Source organism: Centropristis striata, chromosome 20 (assembly GCF_030273125.1).
Source record: "Centropristis striata isolate RG_2023a ecotype Rhode Island chromosome 20, C.striata_1.0, whole genome shotgun sequence".
Lineage (NCBI taxonomy): Eukaryota > Metazoa > Chordata > Actinopteri > Perciformes > Serranidae > Centropristis > Centropristis striata.
In genome coordinates this window covers 3,422,005-3,440,938 of record NC_081536.1, presented here as the reverse complement: position 1 = coordinate 3,440,938, position 18,934 = coordinate 3,422,005, and the positions used below count along the sequence as shown (strand labels likewise).

Here is an 18,934-nt window from a genome sequence, read left to right as displayed (position 1 = left end):
TAACATCCTATTCCTACCTGAAAAACTTCAATGTGTATCTTCTTCTGAAAAACATGCATCCAAACAGTTAAATTAATCATAGCTTTAAGTTCAAAACTGCACATTTGAAGAGCAATTTCTTCCTTATGTTGGTATGAAAAAAGCCATTGAAATGCATGTACACTTTCATAGAACAGAAACCTTTCTGTAGTCATGTGACATCCCACATCCAATAACCAGTCGCACCAGTTAGACCAGCAGAGGGCAGAAACAAGGGCTGAATGTTCAGAAAGGTGCCTGTTAGTTTCAAGAGAGATGTAAAATTCCAAAGTCTGATTATTATCATGTCTCAGACGGGATTTAAAGACAACAGAGTGAGTCATAACCATAACACGGTCTCCTTTGTGACAGTGTACATGAATAAACTCAGTGTCTGATTAACAGGATCACAACGGGCTAAAATTGGCCCAAAAATAAAACATTATGCAACTAGTTTTTCAGTCTGTCTCTCACATGCACATGCTGAATCTTACAGATTCTGTCTTATATGTTTATTGTTTATTGTTTATTGTATCCTTTGGATCACCATTAGTCTTCATAGAGACGAAGACTATTCTTCCTACACTGCAAAAAAGCCAACTTGTATTTTTTGGCCTAAAACAGTGATTTAAGTTGGTAAAACTTGGAAATATAAATTATTGGCATTTAGGGCAATAATGTAAGTTAGCACAACAAAGGAAGCCAGTTGTCTGCTCAAAAACAAGTTGGTGAGTTGTTGTTACTTGTATCTTTAAGTTGGGGTTCACAACAAGGGACAATAGTTCTGATAACTCTTATTTCTTTGTTGTGAAATTTGGTCATTAGCGAAAGCTAGCGGCTAACTGATGCTAGCAGCTAACTGATGCTAGCGGCGCTGCTTGTTACAGCTACAAGAGTAGCCATTAGCGTATCAATGCTAACTCAAAATTGTGGTCACAACATTAGCTGACATTCATAGCGGCGTTACAATTGTGCCAGAGAAATTCAGAGTTGAGCAAACTCAAAAACAAAACTTAAAATATTTAGTTTAATTGTCCAACTTAAAATTTTATCGAAGTTTGTTGCCTTGAAATTTTGAGTTCACCTAACTTTTCTTTTTTTTGCAGTGTGGGGTCCACATTAAATCAAGCAATTATTACACAATTACATAATTTACACAGATAATAACGTGAAGTCATTCATCCTAACATGATTATAATGTATATTAAGTAGTACAAGACATGATTATAATGTATATTAACATGATTATAATGTATATTAAGTAGTACAAGACATGATTATAAAAAGAGTTACATGATTATAGAAGACGAGGTAAGCATAAATTGTACCATGATGTTCAATGCAGATGTAGATAGATAGATAGATAGATAGATAGATAGATAGATAGATAGATAGATAGATAGATAGATATACTATATTTATCCCAAGCTGGGAAATTACAGTGTAGCAGCAGCATTACACACAGAGACAATGACAACACAATTAAATAAAAAGAACAACCTAGGCATACTTCAAGCAATAAAATATAAAAATACAATAAAATACAATAAAATGTAATGTAAAAATAAAAATAAAGTGTCTAAAGAAGGAGTATGTATTAAGGAGTAGAATTCCAGTGCAGAATAAATATGAATATGCAGTATAAAAATGTTGGTGCTATGCAACAAATAAGGTGCAATGAACAGTGTGCATAAAAAACACATAAAGTGCATAACGACGGTATGTAATGAACCAGATTATTTGTTATTGTACAGTGTGATGGCATGTGGCAGGAAATATTTTTTATATCTGTCCCTTTGTATTAACATGCTTGAGTTAAACTTAACATGATTTCATATTTTCATAGAAGACTATTGCAGCATAAAATTATGACACTGCTTCTCTCAGTTTCAGTTTAAAACTCGACGCTCCACAGTGTGTGCAGAGTGTGTGAGGTGACAGTGTGTGTGTGTGTGTGTGTGTGTGTTTGTGTGTCGTTCTTTAGGGTTGGCAGTTTCTGGCCCTGTGTGTGGGGCTGTTCCTGCCTCAGCATCCGTTCCTCTGGCTGCTGCAAGTTCACCTCAAAAGACACGGAGACTCCAGGTGAGAAAACATCTTCAGTGTTGAAGAACCAAGGCAGAAAAGTTTAGCAAGAGACGACATAACTGTTGAAATCATAATAATTAAGAAACATTATCAGGGTATCCACGGGGTCTTCACAAGTCTTAAAACATCTAATATGTATATATCCTTTATTTAAACAGGTAAAAGTCTCATTGAGATTAAAAAATCTCTTTTCCAAGAGAGACCTGGCCAAGAAAGCAGCATAAAAAGTGACAAGTTACAACATTTAAACACAGTTTAACATGAACAATTAAATACAATTAAGTATAAATACAGCCATCACAACAACAGTGAAGGAGCCTCAAGTATAGAGACTCATACGGAGCAGTCACACCGAACAAGGGAAATTATTTCTTTATCCTTTAGAATCGATTTAAATTCACCGATTGTGATCAACTCAGACAATTTCAATTCTTTCTGCAGATTGTTCCATGATAAATGGGCGTAACTAAAAGCTTTCTAACCTAATTCAGTTCTCACTCTTGGTACCAGCATCTGTACAATGATTTGTGAGTGTAGACCATGTTTACTTTGGTTTCGACACATATATGCACTCAGGTAAGAGGTAAGCAGCCCAAGAATACATTTATAGATAAAAAACTAACCAATGAGAGCCTGTGAACATACAAAGACGGCATTTATGCTGTGGCAGACAGAGTACAATGAGTACAATTTTGCAAAAAAGCCAACTTGTATTTTTTGGCCTAAAACAGTGATTTAAGTTGGTAAAACTTGGAAATATAAATGATTGACATTTAGGGCAATAATGTAAGTTAGCACAACAAAGGAAGCCAGTTGTCTGCTCAAAAACAAGTTGGTGAGTTGTTGTTACTTATATCTTTAAGTTGGGGTTCACAACAAGGGACAATAGTTCTGATAACTCTTATTTCTTTGTTGTCAAATGCGGGAAAGCGGTGAAATTCGGTCATTAGCGAAAGCTAGCGGCTAACTGACTCTAGCGGCTAACGGACGCTAGTGGCTAACGGATGCTAGCGGCGCTGCTTGTTACTGCTACAAGAGTAGCCATTAGCGTATCAATGCTAACTCAAAATTGTGGTCGCAACATTAGCTGACATTTCATAGCGCCGTTACAATCGTGTTGAGTTGACAAAAATCTGAATTCAGAGTTGAGCAAACTCAAAAACAAAACTTAAAATATTTAGTTTAATTGTCCAACTTGAAATTTTATCGAAGTTTGTTGCCTTGAAATTTTGAGTTCACCTAACTTTTCTTTTTTTGCACTGTTGCTGTATTTTATTGCATGGAACTTTAAACAACACGTTGATAGCTTGATTTGCATAATAACATAGAGCAAAGGAAACAGATCAGTTGAGACATGAAATATGGTATTTAGTTCTGACTTGAGTGGGCATTCATGTGAATTTTTCCTCGTTGGAGCTCATTTTTTCCAATTATCTTAACACCGCATGAATGCAGCACAAATCTCAACAAAAAAAGAAAAAGGTTTTATGTATCTGCCCCGTGAGGACGCAAAACTACTGACGAGGCATTATCAGGAGCCACTTTACAGCCTGTTACAATCACTTTAGTAAATCATGCTGTCCAAACATCTGCAGTAGCCTCTGCTGTACTGGAGCACATTGTTTTTTCAAAGTGCCGACCACAGCACCTGTCACAGTTAGTTGCTGTGCGTGTATTTCAATTCAGTTTGGCTGTTCTTTCCATTACTTCCCTCCAGGGATAAACTGAAGACTAGATCAACTCTAACTCAGTTTATATCGTTCAGTTCTTCTAACATATAGTTCTTTATGTACTGATGTAATGAACGTTGTTGGAACTTAAATAACGAGTCACTCCACTGCACTGTAAAAAAAAAGAAAAGTTGGGTGAACTCAAAATTTCAAGGCAAACTTTGACAAAATTTTAAGTTGGACAATTAAACTAAATATTTTAAGTTTTGTTTTTGAGTCTGCTCAACTCTGAATTCAGATTTTTGTCAACTCAACTGTAAGTTGTACTAACTTATAATTTTAAATTGTCAGCTAATGTTGCAACCACAATTTTGAGTTAGCATTGATACGCTAATGGCTACTCTTGTAGCTGTAACAAGCAGCGCCGCTAGCATCAGTTAGCCGCGAGCATCAGTTAGCCACATTTTACCACTTCCCCGCATTTCACAACAAAGAAATAAGAGTTATCAGAACTATTGTCCCTTGTTGTGAACCCCAACTTAAAGATATCAGTAACAACAACTCACCAACTTGTTTTTGAGCAGACAACTGGCTTCCTTTGTTGTGCTAACTTACATTATTGCCCTAAATGTCAATAATTTATATTTCCAAGTTTTACCAACTTAAATCACTGTTTTAGGCCAAAAAATACAAGTTGGCTTTTTTGCAGTGTGGTTATCAACATAAAAACACATTCAGTTTAGTCGTCATGAGGAGTACTCACCCACTTTTTAAGGAATTTGGGCTCTTGCCCTCTGGCCGCCGTTTCAGAACAAAAACAAGGCATGCCAGGGCTTCTTTTATCCCTGTGGCCATTGAGAAGCTTAATTTACTTCATTAACTTGCTTGTTTTTTATGTGAATCCTTCTTAGATATATTTGATTAGCCAGCTACAGCTTTAGTGTGGCAGGTGTACCTTGCAGTGTTTCCTCAAGGATTTTATTTCATCAGCGGGGGTAAAGGTTATTTGTCCCCTGGATGGTGCAATTTAGGAAGTATAAATTCTAAATAAAAAATGACTCTTGACTGCAAAACAAGCTTTAGAATCAGTGTTTCCTGCAGGATTTTCTTTGAAAGGGGAGTCCTGGGGTATATTCCCCCGGAGAACATTTTTGCTCTAAAAGCCTAAATTTGGTGTCCTTTTACAGATTCTAATGCCTCTATTCAATCTTAAGCATTGCATATTTTTAATGAATTATTGTAAAGGAGAATAAGGGTTCTTCTCTGTTTTATTCAAGGCGTCATATTTCGACAGTCTTCCTGTAAATTCTGAGGACTCTGCTAACACAACTCTGTGCTCTTATTTTGTGTTTGCTTTTATTTTGAAGGCGGGTCAAACACGTTCTAACGATTATTTCATACATGCACTAGGGAAACAAGTAGAGGCTGACTGACCGCAGTGTGCTTTGTTCTCTTCCAGTAATGTTCCTGCCATTCATTCTAACAGGAAGTCCAACCCATATATGGTGTTTGGTCTGACCTCACTCAGAAACTCCAGTGATGCTAACAGAGCGCTAGCACTGTTACGGTTGTTATGACATCTCCATTTACTTGTACAGAATTTTAAAAAATCAAACAATCCCCTATTCTGAAGTAGCAGCGGGCATAATTCAGCGGAAAGCCTGCCTTGTTCTCATTTGTGCTGGGGAAATTTGTTTTTGTATTTGTTAATGTTGTCAATATTTCATGTTTGTCATGGTCCTTGTTGCTATGTGATGCCAGCTGGAGATCAAATTCCCTTTGGGATAATAAAGTCAAAGCTAAAGTTGAAGTTGTGAAGACTGTATATATCGATTAGTATAAGTTAAATGTGTTCTGTGGCCCTCGAGGAGATTCGTCAAGGCTGAATTGATGATGTCATCAGGGTAATCTTTAAGCCATTTTGCAAGCTTGAAAGACATTTACTAGTCAGTAAAAGTCAAACTAAAGAAACTATTGAGTTGTATTATGTGAAAAGTAGGATCCAGTGTTTTTGGAGCTTGACCCATGTTGGCGACTAAAAGTACTTTTTTTTTCCTTCTACTTGTTCCAGTCAACCACTCCTCTAAAATGCATCTTTTGCAGCACTACATTACATCCAGAGTGAGAGGAAATTAACATTATTCTCATAGACGTAGCTATATGTTGATCATTAACTGGATTTAACCCTTAATAGGGCACTCATTGAAATACTAAATTCCAAATTTTAACCCTAGAGAATATTGAAGGATATTACATACTGCCAGAATGTGTAAAAAAAATCATACGAAAATAATATTTTGAGAGAAAAGTTTACGAGATTAAAGTGGCAAATCTACGATAAAAAAATGCGTAGATTTATGAGATTTCAAGTAGTGAATCTGCAAGAAATAAGTAGCTTTTTCCCACTTTTTTCTCGTAAATCTGCAACTTTTTTTGCGCAGATTTGCCACTTTAAATCTCTTAAATCTGTGACTTTTTTTCTCGCAGATTTGCCACTTTAAATCTCTTAAATCTGTGACTTTTTTTCACACAGATTTGCCACTTTAATCTAATAAATTTGCAACTTTTTTCTCAAAATGTTACCTGAAGTTACCAAATATAGTTATTTGCCTGATAAAGGGTTAACATGAAATTGAATGTAAAACAGCAATATATCTCACATTTGCATCACGTGTTTTCCAAACTTTTCCGACTAAAAGTACTTTTTTTTTCTTCTACTTGTTCCAGTCAACCACTCCTTTAAAATGCATCTTTTGCAGCTCTACATTAAATCTGGAGTGAGAGGAAATTAACATTATTCTCATAGACGTAGCTTTATGTTGACCATTAACTGGATTTAACATGAAATTGAATGTAAAACAGCAATATATCTCACATTTGCATCACATGTTTTCCAACTTTTAGCTGCTCTGAGTGAATACCAGTCACTGTATGTTATTGTAAGAAACATAAAACAGGACATGTCTCCAAAAATCAAGGTCTTTGTCCCTGTGTGCATTTGCAAACTGTTATTTGGCTGTTTTATGTTTCTTTTGGAGTAATGGCTTCTTCCTGGCAGAGTGGCCTTTCAGTCCACGTCGATACAGGACTCGTTTCACTCTGGATAATGACACACTCTTACCAGCTTCAGCCAGCATCTTCACAAGGTCTTTTGCTTTTGTTCTTGGGTTGATATGCACATTTTGGACCAAAGCACGTTCATCTCTGGGACACAGAGCCGGTTTTGGTAGTCCTAACGGATCTAAAACAGGAAAAGTGATTGTCTGATTTCATGTCAGAGTGTGAGAAAAAAAGCATATGTGTCTTTTTATATAGTGTATGTAAACTTCTGGTTTCAACTGTATATCCCGCTGTGTCCTCAGGACGGAGGTGGGTAAGTACGCCATCTACTGCCAGCGCTCCATGGAGAGGACCCAGCAGAAGGGCGAGAGGCAGGCCAGGCCGTCCCGCATGGAGATCCTGTCCATCCTCCTGAGGAACCCCTACCACCACTCGCTGCCGTTCAGCGTCCCCGTACACTTCCTCAACAACACCTACCAGGTACCGACACGCCACTCAGGGACACAAGTAACAATAAGTATTCAAAGCTACTTCATGCTTTTTTCTTTTTTTTACGTCACACACTGTTTACACTAAACAACTGATCCATTGTAAAGAGTCGGTGTGTTTAATGTGTGATGTCACAGCTGTACTATATATAGGTACATAAGTGCCGCTAATGGGTCGTTAGAGTCATTCTCCGGCTGCAATGATGATGCAGATGAGAGTGCAGATTTGGGACCAAAAGGAAAAACTGACCAATCAGAGCAGACTTTTTAAAATAGAATAGAATAGAATAGAATAGAATAGGGGACTACAGATGAAAACTAGCCTTCTGGCTAACTCTGGCTTTTTTAACCATGTGTAATCATGTGTTTTATGAAATTGCACTGTCCCCTTTTAATTAAACTAATAATAAAGAATAGAATAGAATAGAATAGCGTCCCCGTCCACTTCCTCAACAACACCTACACACCTACCAGGTACCAACACGCCACACAGGGAGAGAAGTAACAAGAAGTATTCAAAGCTACTTCATGCTTTTTTTTTTTTTTTTTTTTTACGTCACACACTGTTTACACTAAACAACTGATCCATTGTAAAGAGTCGGTGTGTTTAATGTGTAGGTTATGTTCATGGTCACATGCTTCACTGCTCCACCCCAAACAGGAAACTACCTGCAACTCTGAGTCAGGGTTTCTCTTCAGGGTGTGTTTGTTTTTCTCTCTTCCACTCTCTGTCTCACCCTCTCAGTCTCTCTTCCTTTCTTTCTCTCTCTTCCTCTCTCTCTCTCTCTCTCTCTCTCTCTCTCTCTGTTCAATTCAATTCAATTGGCTTTATTGGCTTTTATTGTACATATTGCCAAAGCAAGCATCAGAAGTTAAAAAAAAAAAAAAAGATAACAGTAAGGAAAGCAATGTTTACAATAAATTAATTATATTTATATCATTCATTTTAAAGAAATTAAGAAAATAATAATAATAATAAAATAAAGCAATATTTACAATAAATGATTATGATTCTATCATTCATTTTAAAGGGATTAAGAAAAGAAAAACTAATAACAATAAAATAAAGCAATGTTTACTATAAATTATTATGATTCTATCATTCATTTTAAAGGGATTAAGAAAAGAAAAACTAATAACAATAAAATAAAGCAATATTTACAATCATTGAATTACAATCAATCATTCATATCATCTCTCTCTCTCTCTCTCTCTCTCTCTCTCTCTCTCTCTCTGTACGCCTACAGGAAGTGAGGACATCATATAGTATCCTAGTATCATCTTCATGACGTGTCTGACTAAAACACAATAACAATATAATTAAATACAATAAAATGTTGCTACGTGACTGCTGTTATATTTGGGCTTCCCCCTCAGTCTGGATCAGTGTGGGAAGAAGTATTCAGATCTCTTGCTTAAGTAAAAGTACTAATACCACACTGTGAAATTACTCCACTACAACTAAAAGTCCTGCATTCAAAACTTACTGAAGTATCAGCATCAACGTACTTAAAGTATCAAAAGTAAAAGTACTTGTTATGCAGAATGGACCCACTCAGATTGTTTTATATAATCTAAATATATTGTTAGATTGTTATATTTTAATGCATTTATGTAAGGTAGGATTCATTTTATCTCCTTAATATTCTGTTATGAAGTTTAATTCCAACAAATGTCAAATCACTTTCAATTGTTCATGTTTTTTATGTTAAATCTCGACCTGAAAAGTAACTAAAGCTGTCAGCTAAATGTAGTGGAGAAAAAAAGTACAATATTTGTCTCAAAATGTTGTGAAATAGAAGTATAAAGTTACATAAAATGGAAATACACAGGTAAAGTACAACTTCATCTAAATTATACTTAAGTACAGTACTTGAGTAAATGTATTTAGTTATATTCCACCACTGGTCTGGATGAATTGTAATCACTTTATTAAACCCTAAATATTTCTTCTACCATCATCATCAAGTCAAAACTTAAGTTTTTTTTTATACATTTGTCCTCAAACCTTATCAGATTCCCATCAGTCTCAGCTGTACTTTGTGTTTGGTACCAGTTAGCAAATGTAAGCTTAAATGGTGAACATTGCAACTAAATTGTAGTACATTGTACCTGCTAAATCAGACTAGACTACTTGCTGTTTTTCAAACGACTTTCACACTGCAAAAAAGCCAACTTGTATTTTTTGGCCTAAAACAGTGATTTAATTTGGTTAAACTTGGAAATATAAATTATTGACATTTAGGGCAATAATGTAAGTTAGCACAACAAAGGAAGCCAGTTGTCTGCTCAAAAACAAGTTTGTGAGTTGTTGTTACTTATATCTTTAAGTTGGGGTTCAAAACAAGGGACAATAGTTCTGATAACTCTTATTTCTTTGTTGTGAAATTCAGTCATTAGCGAAAGCTAGCGCCTAACTGATGCTAGCGGCTAACTGATGCTAGCGGCTAACTGATGCTAGCGGCGCTGCTTGTTACACCTACAAGAGTAGCCATTAGCGTATCAATGCTAACTCAAAATTGTGGTCACAACATTAGCTGACATTTCATAGCAGCGTTACAATGGTGCCAGAGAAACTGTGTCTCTTTATCATGGACAGTCGCTGCTTGTCTGTGCTCTGAGTTATATGGGAAACATATAAGTAAGTGGTTCAAAAGTGAGAAAAAAACTAAAAGTTTAACTTTTGTCGCCTGCATTTAATTGCATTTTTTCAGGTGGTGAGCTTCGATGCTTCGACCACAGTGGACGAGTTCCAGTGTCGTCTCAACCAGGACACGGGCATCAGGAAAACGGGACAGTCTGGTTTCAGCTTCTACACTGACGACCCGACTGGACGAGAGCTGGAACACTGTCTGCAAGGAGGCATCAAGGTGCATCTTCTGTTCATGTGATTGATCCTTTTTTAATAGAGGAAGTTATATTATATAGGTCCCATATTGTAAAAAGTAAGATTTCAATGTATTTACATCAATACAACCCTTACATCCCATATTGTAATAATATGCATTGACTTATGTCCATACTAATGAAATAAATTGTTAAAAAGTGCAAAAAAAAACTTTTTTTTACTCATATTGAATACACGATGCATGCATGAAATATAGAGATAAATCCTCCGGTTTTATATGTAAAAAGAATTATTGCATTATTTGGTTGCAATTCTACCGGCATTTAAAAATGGATATGCAAATGAGTGCACACGTTTTAAAGGGTTAAACAAGCAGTTAGGACCTCTGTAAGGTTGTGATGTCACAGCTGTACTATATTATAGGTACATATATAGGTACATAAGTGCCGCTAATGGGCCATTAGAGTCATTCTCCAGCTGCAATGATGATGCAGATGAGAGTGCAGATTTGGGACCAAAAGGAAAAACTGACCAATCAGAGCAGACTTTTTCTGGAGGGTTTCTTAAAGAGACAGAATAGAATAGAATGGAATGGAATAGAATAGAATAGAATGGAATGGAATGGAATAGAATAGAATAGAATAGAATAGAATAGAATAGAATAGAATAGGGGACTACAGATGAAAACTAGCCTTCTGGCTAACTCTGGCTTTTTTAACCATGTATAATCATGTGTTTTATGGAATTGCACTGTCCCCTTTTAATTAAATTAATAATAAAGAATAGAATAGAATGCCTTTATTTGTCACTACATGCATGTACAATGAGATTAAAAGTTGGCTCCAAGAGCAGTGCTACAATAAATAAAAAATATATAAAATATAAAAATATACAATATAAACATAGGCAAGTAAATGTAAAGGGATGTATATATATATATACAATACAATGTAAACATAGGCAAGAAAGGGAGGCAAGGTGCACATTCTTCTATATGCCAAAAGTAGATATGATGCTATACAGTGCTGATAAATATATTGCACGTTGAAGGACAAATATTGGTCATTGCCAGGTGTTGTATATTAAAAAAGAAATATTGCACAGTAAGACAGGCGCTTAAATGGAGCATTTCAGACAGAGGTTGAATATAGGTTTTTTTTTTACATTAAAGTACGTAAACATGTTCTAGTAATAACTTGAAATACAACTATTAAAATGAAAAAAAGAATGAAATAGAGCATAATATGTCCTCTTTAACATTTCTTCTTCATATCACCTTCAGATTTGTGACATTATCTCCAAATGGGAGCAAGCCTCTAAGGAGCTGCACACGGGCAAGTCTGAAAACACCAGGACGGTCCGCCTCACCTACAAGAACAGGTAGAGGAGGAAAATAAATCAACATTCATACATGTTAACACCAGGTGCAACACAAATATGTGTGTATATATGTATATATAAAAATACATCAAGGAGTGTAAAAACCAGATGGCAGCATCTTGGTAAAGTCAATCAACAGCTTATCCCCAGAAAAAAGTGGACCAGGTACAAAACCTGATCAGATTTTATGGTTAAAACTTGTTTATTTGTGCTTAATAATGTTTGTAGTTTGAGATTCTGTACAAATTTGACTATTTTTTAGCAATAGCAACAAGCTACGACTGCTAATCAGGAAGTTCTTATTTGACAACGAATAGATTTTACTATCGTTCTTTCAAAGAGAGGCTGTAAATGTATGGAAATAAAAAGTTTTACACACTGGTGAATTAATTGTGTTCTACAGTAAAATAACGCTTTGTTTTTTAATCATTCTTAGTTTTTGTACTTATCATGTCCTACTAATCCTAAATATCTACACTGAAAAAAGAACCAACTTAATTGAATTGTTTCATTTGGTAACACCTAAATGAATTAAGTTCTTTCAAAATAATTTAAAATCAATTGTGTTAATCTAACTTATTAAATTAATTTGAAAGAACTTAATTCATTTAGGTGTTACCAAATGAAACAATTCAATTAAGTTGGTTCTTTTTTCAGTGTAGGAGAAACTAACAATACTTACCAAACTAAAGCTTGGGTCTCAGGAGGTTAAATGTGGTGGAAACAGAAAGGCTGAACAAATTTAAAATTCTAAAATTCATATCTGTATTTTCTCTTCCTCATTCTCTCCTTCACTTCTCCTTCCTCTTTTCCTCTTGTTCTCCCCCTCTCCGTCTGCAGGCTGTACTTCTCCCTCCAGGTCCGGGGGGAGTCAGAGAGGGAGAGGTTGCTGCTGGCTTATCAGACAAATGAGACCATCGTGGCGGGACACTTCCCCGTTAATAAGGAACTGGCTCTGGAAATGGCTGCCCTGCTGGCTCAGGTCTGACAGTTATTAGTTTTTATATTTAACCCTTGTGCCTTACATTTGAGTGATTTTTTTTGTTTGTTAGTTTTGGAATTCTGAATTTTAGAAGTTCAAACCCAGCTCCTATAATAAGTCTAGAATAATCTGTTTTACCAAACTACAGACACTCAGACATGTAAGGACAAAATGTCACCATCAAAACCCATTAAAACCAGCGGTGGAAAGTAACTAAGTACATTTACTCAACTACTGTACTTAAGTACAATTATGAGGTACTTGTACTTTACCTATGTATTTCCATTTTATGTAATTTTATACTTTTACTCCACTACATTTATCTGACAGCTTTAGTTACTTTTTTTTTTTTTTTTTTGGTCGAGATTTAACTTTTATTAAGGTGATTGGACTTTTTTTGGACTTTTTTTTAAAATTAAACATCATAACAGTATATTAAGTAGTTAAAATTAACCCTATGAAACCTATGAAATTAAGGGCAATAATGTAAGTTAGCACAACAAAGGAAGCCAGTTGTCTTCTCAAAAACAAGTTGGTGAGTTGTTGTTACTTATATCTTTAAGTCTTATTTCTTTGTTGTGAAATTAGGTCATTAGCAAAAGCTAGCTGCTAACTGATGCTAGCGGCTAACTGATGCTAGAGGCGCTGCTTGTTACAGCTACAAGAGTAGCCATTAGCGTATCAATGCTAACTCAAAATTGTGGTCACAACATTAGCTGACATTTCATAGCGGCGTTACAATCGTGCCAGAGAAATTCAGAGTTGAGCAAACTCAAAAACAAAACTTAAACTATTTAGTGTAATTGTCCAACTTAAAATTTTATCAAAGTTTGTTGCCTTGAAATTTTGAGTTCACCCAACTTTTCTTTTTTTGCAGTGTGGCTTCAACACTGTAGTTGTGAATATTCCCCACCAGATTGAGCCATTTCTCATGTTCGCCCTGTTGGGCAGGTATATGCTATATTTCCTGTTTTCCACCATAGTTACCACATTAGCAGTTATTGTTACTGTATTATAGTCAGTGGTGGAGGAAGTATTCAGATCCCTTACTGAAGTAAAAGTACTAATACCACACTGTGAAATTACTTCACTACAAGTAAAAGTCCTGCATTCAAAACTTACTGAAGTAAAAGTACAAAAGTATCAGCATCAAAATATACTTAAAGTATCAAAAGTAAAAGTATTCTTTATGCATAATAGACCCACTCAGATTGTTTTATATATTCCAAATATATTGTTGGATTATTATTATTATTATTGATGCATTTTTGATTAATTTTCTCGAGGTAGGGCTCATTTTAACTACTTAATATACTGTTATGTGGTTTAATTTAAAATAAAGTCTAATCATTTTTAAATTAATCATGTTTTTCATGTTAAATCTCAGCCTGAAAAGTAACTAAAGCTGAATGCAGCGGAGTAGAAGTATAAAGTTACATAAAATGGAAATACTCAAGTAAAGTACAAGTACCTCAAAATTGTACTTAAGTACAGTACCTGAGTAAATGTACTTAGTTACATTCCACAACCTGTTATAGAGAACTAATTGATGCATTAAAATCCATATTGTTGCAAATCATTTACATATCCCAGACAAAGAAAAATGTAAATAAAAATCCCCCCTAGCCTTTAATATACAGAAAATAATTACCATTTTGTGGGGTGTTGTGTTTTTTTGCTGCCAATCATTGACACGTCACAGACTGTGGAAAAAAAAAACTTTTTTATTTAGTAGCACAGAAAATTATTTAGTCTGTGTGTTGTGGGTTAAAATTATGAAAATAAATGAATATTTGATAGTGATTATTAGCACCGATGTTGGTTAAAAAGTTTCACTCAGTGGAAAATAACTTATTCATATATTTTTTATGGCAGTTTTTTATGCTTTATCCTTTTAAGGACATTGTAAAGTGAGGCACAAGGGGTTAATGTGAGAAGTCAAACCGTGATTAACCCTTTATCAGGCGAAGAACTATATTTGGTAACTTCAGTGTTCAGTGAATATCATCAATATTTCGAGAAAAAAGTTGCAAATTTACTAGATTAAAGTGGTAAATCTACAAGAAAAAAAGTCACAGATTTAAGAGATTTAAAGTGGCAAATCTGCGTGAAAAAAGTTGCAGATTTACAAGAAAAAAGTGTGAAAAAACGACTTTTTTCACGCAGATTTGCCACTTTAAATCTCTTAAATCTGCATCTTTTTTCTTGTAGATTTGCCACTTTAATCTCGTAAACTTTTTCTCAAAATATTATTTCCGTATGTTTTTTTTACACATTATGGCTGTATGTAATATCCTCCAATATTCTCTAGGGTTGAAATTTGGAATTTGCAAGTATTTCAATGAGTGTCCCATTAACCCTTTATCAGGCAAAGAACTATATTTGGTAACTTCAGGTAATATTTCGAGAAAAAAGTTGCAAATTTACTAGATTAAAGTGGCAAATCTACAAGAAAAAAAGTTGCAGATCTAAGAGATTTAAAGTGGCAAATCTGCGTGAAAAAAGTTGCTGATTTACGAGAAAAAAGTGGGAAAAAAGTAGCTTTTTTTCTCCCAGATTCACCACTTTAAATCTCATAAACTTTTTTCTCAAAATATTATTTTCGTATGTTTTTTTTTTACACATTCTGGCTGTATGTAATATCCTCCAATATTCTCTAGGGTTGAAATTTGGAATTTGCAAGTATTTCAATGAGTGTCCTATTAAGGGTTAATATTTTACATGTTTACCAACCGTAGACTGGACCACACCCTAGAAACCAGTACAGTTTAACACTTCATGTGTGTGTGTTCAGGTGGAGTTTGGGGACTTTGAGCGTCCCTTCTCTGCTCCTGGATCCGCCCAGACCAAGTCCAACCAAACCCTGAAACAGGTTCTGGACCGATTCTACCCTAAACATTACCGCAGGACCACGTCTGAGGAGCAGCTCAGGTACCAGAAATGAAAACACTTTTCTTTTTTTCTTTTTCTTTTATCTTTATTGAGGCCAACAGGTTTCATACAACGTAGGATATTTTCCCTTCTAAAAAACAAAACAAAACATAATTTCTCTTAGATTTACAGGTTCCTGATACATATGAAAAGCAAAGAAAAGGAAAAGAAAACTAAATCATAGAAAAGATAACCGTCAGGATTTTCATTCTGTATCCATATATATTTGAATTTATTTAATTTGATAGGGACAATGCAGTTAGCATAGATACAGGGCATGCATCTGATGTGCTGCATATAGAGATATAACTTCAGCTAATTTTCAACTCCCGTCCCTAGTTGAGCTTTTACAACTACATACAAAATCACAATACTATAAAAATCCAATATACAATTACCCCATCTACAAAACAGAATAAAATTACAAACAATTACAATATACATTTACCCTGAGAAAAAAATAAAAATAAAATAAACCCTGTATAAATATAGCTTAGAGTTTAAAATCATCATAAATCTATACAACAATAAGGAGAAAAGAAAGAAATAACAGAGAAAAAGAAAGAAAGAAAAAAAAAAAACTACTTAAGACTATAAGACTTTAAGAATGGGTACAGCTCTGGTTTCAACATCAGTTTCCTTCCCATGCCAAAAAACAATCACACTTTTCATTGTTCATTTAGTTTTAGATGTTGTCTCTCTTTAGGTGTAAAGTTTTCATTTGGTCCAGGTTTCCATCACAGGAAGTTGCTCCCTGGCAGTTAACGCCTTCATTTCCTGTCATAATCCTTAACACACAATAACACTTTATCAGTTTTATGCATCATTCATACTAATCAAGTCCGATCAGATCTCTGTGGAAAGTTTTTTTTATAAACAGTCATGGAAAAAAATGATTAGACCATCCTTGTTTTCTTCAGTTTATTGTTCATTTTAATGCCTGGTAGAACTTAAGCTACATTTGTTTGGACAAATATAATGATAACAACAAAAATTGCTCATAAGAGCTGATATCTAGACATTTTCCATGGTTTTATTGATAATAACCAAAATCATTATCAAAAAAACATGGAAAATAACTAGATATCAGCTCTTAAATTAAACTCTTATGAGCTGTTTTTGTTGTTGTTGTTGTTGTTGTTGTTGTCATTATATTTGTCCAAACAAATGTACCTTTACACTGCAAAAGAACCAACTTGTATTTTTTGGCCTAAAACAGTGATTTAAGTTGGTAAAACTTGGAAATATAAATTATTGACATTTAGGGCAATAATGTAAGTTATGTAAGTTGTTGTTACTTTTATCTTTAAGTTGGGGTTCAAAACAAGGGACAATAGTTCTGCTAACTCTTATTTCTTTGATGTGAAATTTGGTCATTAGCGAAAGCTAGCGGCTAACTGATGCTAGCGGCGCTGCTTGTTACAGCTACAAGAGTAGCCATTAGCGTATCAATGCTAACTCTAAATTGTGGTCGCAACATTAGCTGACATTTCATAGCGGCGTTACAATCGTGCCAATTCAGCCCATTGCAGAAGTTAGCAGAAGTAAGGATTAAAAGTTATTACAATGTAAAATTAAAAGTTAGTACTTAGTTATAAGTTTGACAAAAATCTGAATTCGGAGTTGAGCAAACTCAAAAACAAAACTTAAAATATTTAGTTTAATTGACCAACTTAACCCTATAAAGCCTGAACCATGAAATAATTGCCAGAAAATTCAATTTTTGTAAAAACTGAGTGCTTATTAACCTGCTGACGAATTTTAAGAAATAAATAAATTGCATATATGAATTCTAATTTGTATCATATTTGATACATCAGGTCTTTTTGTGCAATTTGTTGCTCACAGTTTGTTTTTCTTGAACTAACAAAAACATATAAACCCTAACATATTTAACCTATTAAGACTTTGACTTTTCCTTTTTCTTCAAACATGCAAAATACATATTTTTTCCATATAACGCAACATCATACATCTGCTGATATGAAGTTTTTTAATGCAGCAATGACTGATCCACTCGTGGAACCTGCATATCATTTTTGCTACATCTGGTATTTTTGTGCAATTTGTTGCTCAGTTTGTTTATCTTCAACACATGTTTACATCAGGTTTTTGATGATGTAGAGGTCTCAAAAATAACTGTATCTAATATGATACACTTGGCTTTATAGGGTTAAAATTTTATCGAAGTTTGTGGCCTTGAAATTTTGAGTTCCCCCAACTTTTCTTTTTTTGCAGTGTAGTTGTATCAGGCATTAAAATGAACAATAAATTGAAGAAAAAGGGCGGTCTAATAATTTTTTCCATGACTGTATATACATTTAATCAGCACAAAGGAGATCTAAAAGCTCAGCACAATGCACTGTTATCTTGATTGTGGCAGTCAAATATTAATATAATGGATGAATCCCTCCTCCTCCTCCTCCTCCTCCTCCTCCTCCTCCTCCTCCTCCTCCTCCTCTCAGACTGCTGCTGCAGCGCCTGTCTGCTCGCTGGGCCTCCCTCAGGGGCCGGAGCTCCTCCGAGTGTGTCCGCATCTACCTGACTGTTGCCAGGAAGTGGCCTTTCTTTGGTGCCAAATTATTTGAAGCAGAGGTAGGAGTGTGTGTGTGTGTGTGTGTGTGTGTTCTTGTACTTCCTACATAGTGAGGACCGGAACACGTTTTTAACCAACAGAGTGAGGACATTTTTGCAAAGTGAGGACATTTCGGCCAGTCCTCACTTCTTTTTGAGATTTCAGATTTTGTTTTAAGGGTTAAAGGTTACATGATAATCATAATTAACTGAAACTGTATTGTGTGGTTGCAAAACTAACTAAAATTAAAGTGAAAATGTCCTTCGTTTTCGTCTTTGTCAACTTTTTTTATACATAATGAAGATGGATCAGGCAAAGGAAATAAAGGCAAAATTTACTGTGACCACTTTTAACCTCCAACCCAACAAATACCCCATTACAAAAAACTACAACTAATAAAAAACTGAACTAAAACTGAAGCATTTCAAAAAAATAAATCTGCAAGGGAATTCACTTTTCCAATGAGGGCCCTCACAAAGATAGAAGTACAAGAATGTGTGTGTGTGTGTGTGTGTGTGTGTGTGTGTGTGTGTGTGTGTGAAATGTAATCTCTTCAGTGGTGGAAGAAGTACTCAGATCCCTTATTGAAGTAGAAGTACCACACTGTGAAATTACTCCACTACAAGTAAAAGTCCTGCATTCAAAACTTACTGAAGTAAAAGTACAAAAGTATCAGCTTCAAAATGTACTTAAAGTATCAAAAGTAAAAGTACTCGTTATGCAGAATGGAACCACTCAGATTGTTTTATATATTATTAGATTATTTGTATTGATTCATTGATGTAAGTAGTTTTTTTTAATTTTGTAAAGATAGGGCTCATTTTAACTATTTAGTATACTGTTGAGTTTAAGATAAAACAATAATACAAATAATAACAATGATACAGAATTAAAAGA

At 34.7% G+C, this 18,934-nt stretch overlaps 1 protein-coding gene across 1 annotated transcript in view; it reads left to right on the top strand.

Moving 5' to 3' along the window:
* Positions 1-18,934, top strand: part of plekhh2 (pleckstrin homology domain containing, family H (with MyTH4 domain) member 2) — a 70,089-nt gene that overhangs the window by 46,436 nt on the left and 4,719 nt on the right. The window contains exons 21-27 of the mRNA XM_059323842.1: positions 2,003-2,100; positions 7,136-7,313; positions 10,036-10,191; positions 11,452-11,549; positions 12,390-12,531; positions 15,326-15,462; positions 17,928-18,057. Of these exons, the coding sequence (XP_059179825.1) occupies positions 2,003-2,100; positions 7,136-7,313; positions 10,036-10,191; positions 11,452-11,549; positions 12,390-12,531; positions 15,326-15,462; positions 17,928-18,057 (939 nt within the window). The remainder of the gene's footprint in view (positions 1-2,002; positions 2,101-7,135; positions 7,314-10,035; positions 10,192-11,451; positions 11,550-12,389; positions 12,532-15,325; positions 15,463-17,927; positions 18,058-18,934) is intronic.